This window comes from Parasteatoda tepidariorum, chromosome 1 (assembly GCF_982258835.1).
Source record: "Parasteatoda tepidariorum strain Cologne lab strain chromosome 1, Ptep-v5.0, whole genome shotgun sequence".
NCBI lineage: Eukaryota > Metazoa > Arthropoda > Arachnida > Araneae > Theridiidae > Parasteatoda > Parasteatoda tepidariorum.
The window spans coordinates 18434701-18441609 of NC_141755.1; the positions used below are offsets into that span (position 1 = coordinate 18434701).

The 6909-nt window shown below is 31.0% G+C and overlaps 1 protein-coding gene across 1 annotated transcript; it reads left to right on the top strand.

The window, feature by feature from the left end:
* Nucleotides 1-4711: 4711 nt before the first annotated feature.
* Nucleotides 4712-6316, top strand: LOC107444032 (degenerin-like protein asic-2). The gene has a single exon (XM_071180404.2). It carries the CDS (start codon nt 4712-4714, stop codon nt 6314-6316), a length of 1605 nt encoding a protein of 534 aa, XP_071036505.2.
* Nucleotides 6317-6909: the final 593 nt, after the last annotated feature.

Below are 6909 nucleotides of genomic sequence, written 5' to 3' on the forward strand. Positions count from 1 at the left end.
TAATTCATTTTTCGATGTGACACTGTATATTTGAAATATTGCATATTTGTTTGCTATTCATGATCTGGCAAGAACAATTTTTTTAATTGCAGACCATTAAAAAAATTTTAAATTTTTACATGGTTTATAAAAATGGGATGAGAGAAAAGATTGAATGGAAAGCAAAATAAAAAAAAAAGTACTTAAACGTGTAATATTACAAAATTGTTGCTAACTCAAAAAAAATTTGTGTAAATGTAAAATTTCATGGAAAAACCAGACTTTGGAGTGAAAGTCAAACTTTTGATAACCTTTGAAGATTTTGTAATTTCTTTTTAATTCTTGAATTTACTCCAAATTGGATACTTGCACTTCAAGACGAAAAAGATCACAAATACCCACACATGTGACTTATGACATCAGTGCCACTTGATTGTTTATAAACAAAATAGTGTATTAAAGTTGAGCTAAGTTTCTCCACATAAGTTAAAATGTTAATTAACATGAAGTTAATTGAATACAGAGTCATATCGCACATCAAATTTGTTGAAATATAATTCTTTCTACATCTTTTTACTTATCTTAGATTTATTATTTGCTTAAGTCTTTTATTATAACCGTGATATATTATTGCTTTGTATACCTGGCAAATTTAATACATAATTAGTTTGTTTAGGCTCTACATGGCTTTGTGTTAAGTAAGAAATATATAGTGAAGGAATAGAAATCTTTGTAAAAGAATATAAAAGGAGTCACTTAAGCGAACTGATACTTGGCGGGTTTAAATATAGGCTTTAAACAACAAAACCACATTGTATAGTAATTGGAAGGAAGATAACATTAAACACTTATAAATTAATGCTTCATTTTTAAACTTTTTTTAATCAGTTTATAAAAATGTTATTGCTCCGTTTTGTTATTTCTCCTCATAAAATAATTTTAATTGATATCTGTCTTTAATTTAGTAAACTGATTTAGGCTATATAAAATATAATGTTCATATTTTACATTACGTCTTTTACAAAATATGTGATGTTTTTTCTTCTGAACATTTTCTAAGTTAATTTTATCAATCTTAGAATTAGAATTTTTGTATTAAAGTTTAAAAATATTATTTTAATTACTCTAAGACTAATTGGGTACTTGCACTTCAAGAAAAAGATTACGAATACCCACACATGTGACTTATGACGTCGGCACCAACTGATCGTTTATTTGCAAAATGGTGTATAAAAGTTGAGCTAAACTTCTCCACACGTAAGTTAGAATGTTAATTAATGTGAAGTTAATTAAATACAGCACCGTATCGCATATCGAAATTGTTGAAATATAATTCTCTCGGCTACGTCTTTTACTTATTTTAGATTTATTATTTGTTTATGTATTTTATTGTAACCTTTCTATATTTTTGTTTTCTGTACCTGGCAACTTCGATGCATAATTAGTTTGTTTGTGTTCTACGTGGTTTCATGCCTGTCTTTGTGTTAAGTAAGAAATATATAGTGAAAGAATTGAAATACTTGTGAAAAAATCATGGTAAAAGAATATAGAATGTGTCACTTAAGAGAATCGATACTTGACAGGCTTGGTTTACCAAAAATAGAATGAAAATGACAGCTGCTAACGCAAGTAATTGTCATGTTTCAACGACCAATCAGGATCGAGATACCCACTCTACGTCACTTGCAGACATTCCAATAAAATAAAATTAAAGAAAAATTTTGAAAAATACATTTTTCTATACCAAATGCATTGAAAAAAAAAAATTTTAATGCATTCAGCAACCAAAAAGATGAAATTAGCCTTAACCGTTGAGGCTGTGTTTCGAAAGCTCTGTCATCCCATGAAATAATGCATTTTAGTAAATAATACATTGTTTTAATAGTTGTTAAGTGTTTGTAACAGTTATTCATGACTGTTGAGTTAAGATTTGTCTTTCTTTAGCTTCTCTTTATGCTAATTCTGAGAATGGCACACCATGTTAAAAAGAAGATAAAGAATGATTGTGGTAAAATTAAAAGCGCTTGTGATCTAATTTTTTTAAATATTTAAGAAGTTATTTAAACACTGTTTTATGTAGCCTCGTAAGGATTTGCAATGTGAGATTAATTAAATGATTATAATAAATATATCGCCGAATTTCCCATCTTTAAAGAAAAATTTACATTTTTAATTCTTCTGTTCTAAAACCCAAATAAATCTACTGCAATGTTGTATATAATGTTTAAAAAATATTGCTTTTCTCAAAGATTATGACAATTAAATGTGACTTTTTTTTTTCTTTTCTAATGATGATAAATCTGATGAAAATCTTAACTCTTTTGTAAACTCTGCACCCTAGATTTTTCGTTAAATCTAGGGTGCAGAGCTTTCAAAAGAGGTGAAGGGAATTTTCAGTGATAAAAAGAATTTTATTAGGAATGTACTGTGTGCCCAAAAAAACGGACCATCCTGAATAACGTTCGATCTAATGATCATATCTTCAGATTCTAAGACTCAATCTTAATGCTTTGAGGGGTGTCTTTAAATATGCTAATTATTTAGTGTAGGCAATATTTTAAGTTACGAAATCAGACACAAAAACGTACTTTCTCTGAACAAACATGCCTTTTTTCGACGGATTCAGATTTCTGCCCCTTAAAATATAGGGGGTAGCCTCAGTCTGGGAAATATAGTACTAATGGTTTGGAGAGCGATTCAAAATTTGGACCCCTTAATGTTTATTTTATTTTTTGCGTATTTCGTCATAACTCGAGAATTTTTATAGCCAATTGAAAAATTTTGCACACAGTTATAAATTTTGTTTACAAAAAGCTTTTGGTAGATATTTATTATTGTTGTCATTCCCAGGGAGGGATTGCTATGAAGTCTTTTTCTTTTTCAATACCGCCACGTGGCGTTCTTTTTAAATTTGTATGTATTTGTTTGCTTTTTCTTAATAAACCTTTATTTTCTGTCTGAATTTCGATCTCCACAGACTACAATTGGCAGCACAGCTGTGGTTTTGAAAATTATAACGCAGTAAAAAGTTTCGCCGTGATTTACATCGTTTAGATTCCGAGATGGACGGGGATCTGCCAAGTATTCCGCTGCTTAACTTTGAAAACTTTCATCAGTGGCGAATAAAAGTTAAAGCTAAGAAACTTAAGAAAATTGAAAATGTACTAATCGAAGAAGCAAAATTGCGAGAACAATGGACACTAAACAATGACTCTGTAGCGTATATTCAACTTTCGCTTTCTGACAACCAGTTTTCAGTTCGCCAACGAAACTAATGCTGGAATTCTGTGGAAATTCTATGAAATTCTATTCTAATCTTAAAAGTCATAGCTTTGTTTTCAACAGAATTTAAATATCTGTAGTTAGCTAATAGTGTTAAAGAAACTCTATATTTGCAATGAACTATATTTAAATAATTTTTGTAATTAATACGATATTTCTTATAATTCTGTTGCTTTAAAACTATCTGAAAACCAATCATCGTTGATAAAAATAATAATAAATAAATATATATATATATATTTTACTACATGAAACTAGTTTTGTGCAAACGAAATTCATAATTATGAGCAAAATTTGTCGATCTGCTTAAAATGTTTCCGAGATATTGCGAAATAAATAAAAAATGCATTTCAGTTTAAGTGGATCAAACTTCTGAGACTCTCCTGACTGAAACAATTAGGCTATATTTTCCCAATTAAGGAAAATATGGTTCCAATAATCCCTCCTCCTTTTTGATCGTCAAAAAGCCAAGGCCATCAAAAAAAGACATGTAGATTAAGAGAATCTGCGTTTTTATATCAGATTCCGAAACTTAATTAATAATTTGTACTAATTAAACAAGAGTGAAGTCTAGCCTAGATTACTGAAATAGGCTCTTTGTACGTACGAATCTGAACATTAGAACAAAAGTCATAAAAGGTGATCTCTCTCCAATTTTTTTTTTTTTTTTTAAGACACAGAAGTATATATTTCACACCTCTTTTTAGGATAATGTTCGATTATAATGAGTATAAATTTTATTATTTCTTAGCAAACCATTAAAAAAAATGTCACTCAATTTTATTTACATCTTAGTTTTATTTACATCTTGTAACTTTTTGTGCAAATTTTGCACAATAAATCTGTTTTATTACCATTAATTGTTGGGTAGAACCTGCACCGAGTAATATTTTTCACTCATTTGCTCTGGCCATCATTAATTATGACTCATCAGAATTTAATACTGTTTTTTTTTTAAATTTAACTTCCCAAAAATAATAATTTATGACTTCAAATGAGAATATTTAACATCAGTTTTACAAAGGTTCGCAAAGTATTTGAGTTGAAAAAAAATAACCTTATATGAAAAAAATTAATATTACAATTATAAGTGCATTATAGATTTTTCACATAATTGACAACTTTATGGCAAAAAACCGTACAATACGCGCAAGAGACAACAGTAGGAAACGACAATAATTCGACTAAGTGCTTTATAAGCGATGAGTTAGGAAAATGTTCATTAATAATTTAATAAGAGAGGAAACGTCAACAATTTTAGAGAAAAATGAATGTCCCATTCAAGTAATTAGCTTCATCCAGTCTTTCATAGCCGTCACGCAATTACTCACCATAGTTTGCTTTTTGTATTAATACCAAGTTTTGCTTGCCTGAACTCTTGTAAGTGTAACTAGTTTCCGATTTTCCCTTTTAAATTTTCGTATGTATCTTTTCATTATATTAATCCACAATGATGAGAGATAGTAAAATCGGATTAAACACCGAAGTGCACCACACAACTGGAAATTCCGACGAAAAGCCTCGAAAGCTCTCTTATAACGGAAATTCAAAAGGAAATATAACTTTATTCAGTTTAATGACAATATTTTCTGACAAGTCCTCTTTTCCAGCCGTTTCCCAAATAAGAAAAGCAAACGCAACAGGTCAGAAATGTTTTTGGATTTTTCTTTTACTTGTTACTCTTTCTTCATGCATATATGAGGCATATAGGTTTTCTCGCGTGTATTTTAACTATCCAGTGTTGATTGATTTGAATGTCGAATCGAACGGTGATAAGCTATTTCCAGCTGTGACTATCTGTAATTTGAATAGGATGAAAAATACATATGCCACCTGTAGGAACAAACCTTGGAAAAAGTGTATCGAAGATAAATTTCCATATTTGGTAGGTGTTTATGTGAAACCTTATGGACGTACGTTACCGGAGAGTTTTCTATACGGTACATGGTCAGATTTCGCATATTTTGATGAAGATTATCGACTTACAGCACAGAATTTCTTGACAGACTATGCAAAATTAGATGCAGATAGCAGAAAATGTTACGGACATTTATTCCGCGAACTTTTCACGGAATGCACTTTTCAATCAAATTCGTGTAGTGAGAAGGATTTTACTTATTACCAAAGCCTCCAGTTTGGAAACTGTTACACTTTTAAAGGACAATCACGCCAAAACAAAAGTGAAAACGTGATAGAGCCGGCCAACGAACTAGAAATGGAATTAAACATCGAGGAACAACAATATTTATCGATAACTAAAGCTTCGGGTATACGTCTAGTTGTGCACAACCAAAATGAACTTCCACATCCAGAAGAAAACGGAATAAATGTGAGTCCTGAGTTTGAAACCGATGTGGCTGTAACTAGGGTTTCCCACAAAAGGTTACCTAAACCTTACAGAGATGGCTGTAGAGAGTATGATACTGAAAAAGATGATGCAATGGAAAAGAGTCAGTATGATTGTATACTTTCGTGCATGCATCGTCATAGTTTATCCATGTGCTGCTGTGTTGATCCTCTTTTACCGCATGAAGGTATGCGGATTTGTGACTTAAAGAGTGAAATAGATATGAAGTGCTTACGTAGAATGTTAGACTCGTTGAGTGATAAAAACTTATCTTGCGATTGTCCACTGCCTTGCGTTAGTACATTTTACGATTTACTAATTTCTTCATCTTTATTGCCTTTGAATGTGAACCATCGGAAAAGTTACCTTGGCCCACTGGAGCCAGAATGCACTTATGAATACGATGTGTCAAATATGAAGATTATTTTCGGTGACGGATCTGAACACAACGTCTCTTCCAGTTATTCTCCAAATTTATATTATCGAAAAAGGAAAGATGCCCCTGCTACAAAATCTCGCATAAAATTGAGAATACATTATGCAACGCTTGATCACACGATTTATTCGCAGAAAGCTACTTTTTCGGAATTTGAATTTTTTGCACACGTTGGCGGCAATCTCAATTTATGGTTAGGATTGTCAATTGCAACCATTTTTGAATTACTTGGAAACGTTTTCGCATCTATTTTTTATTATATCAGTAAATAATGTTTCGCATATTTTGATTGAGTTTTTAAATGTAATCACCTTATTGGCTATCGACAATAATTTTTTAATGAGATATAAAATTTAAGTCACGACCTCCGACTACCAGTCGAATAAAAATATATCTAGTTATAAAAAATAAACAAATGAAAAATGTTTTGCCAATTTATTAGAATAAACTCAAATTGTACCAGAGAAAGTGCTTTTTTACTCAACTTTTCTCTTTCAAATGGATTTAGCGAAAATGGGTATCGCTATCCACGATATTCGTAATATGTGGTAAATAAGGAAGTGTGTTGTAACTTAAATATTACATGTTAAAATGATTACTCTCTCTCTCTTTCTAATTAATCTGTTCAGTGCCTTTTTTGAAGGATTATAGGATAGTATAAAAAAAATTTAAAAAAAACTAGCACTTGAATCAAACTTTGTACTTATCTTAGATTGTGGCTAGGTGGAGCAGTTGGTTTGTCTTCGGCCTTCTGAGCCCAAGTCTGCGGGTTCGATCCCCGGCCCAGACACCGGATTTTCGGGATGCAGAAAATCCTCAGCGGCCATGTCGTATGATTATGCGGCATGTAAAAGATCCCTGGAGT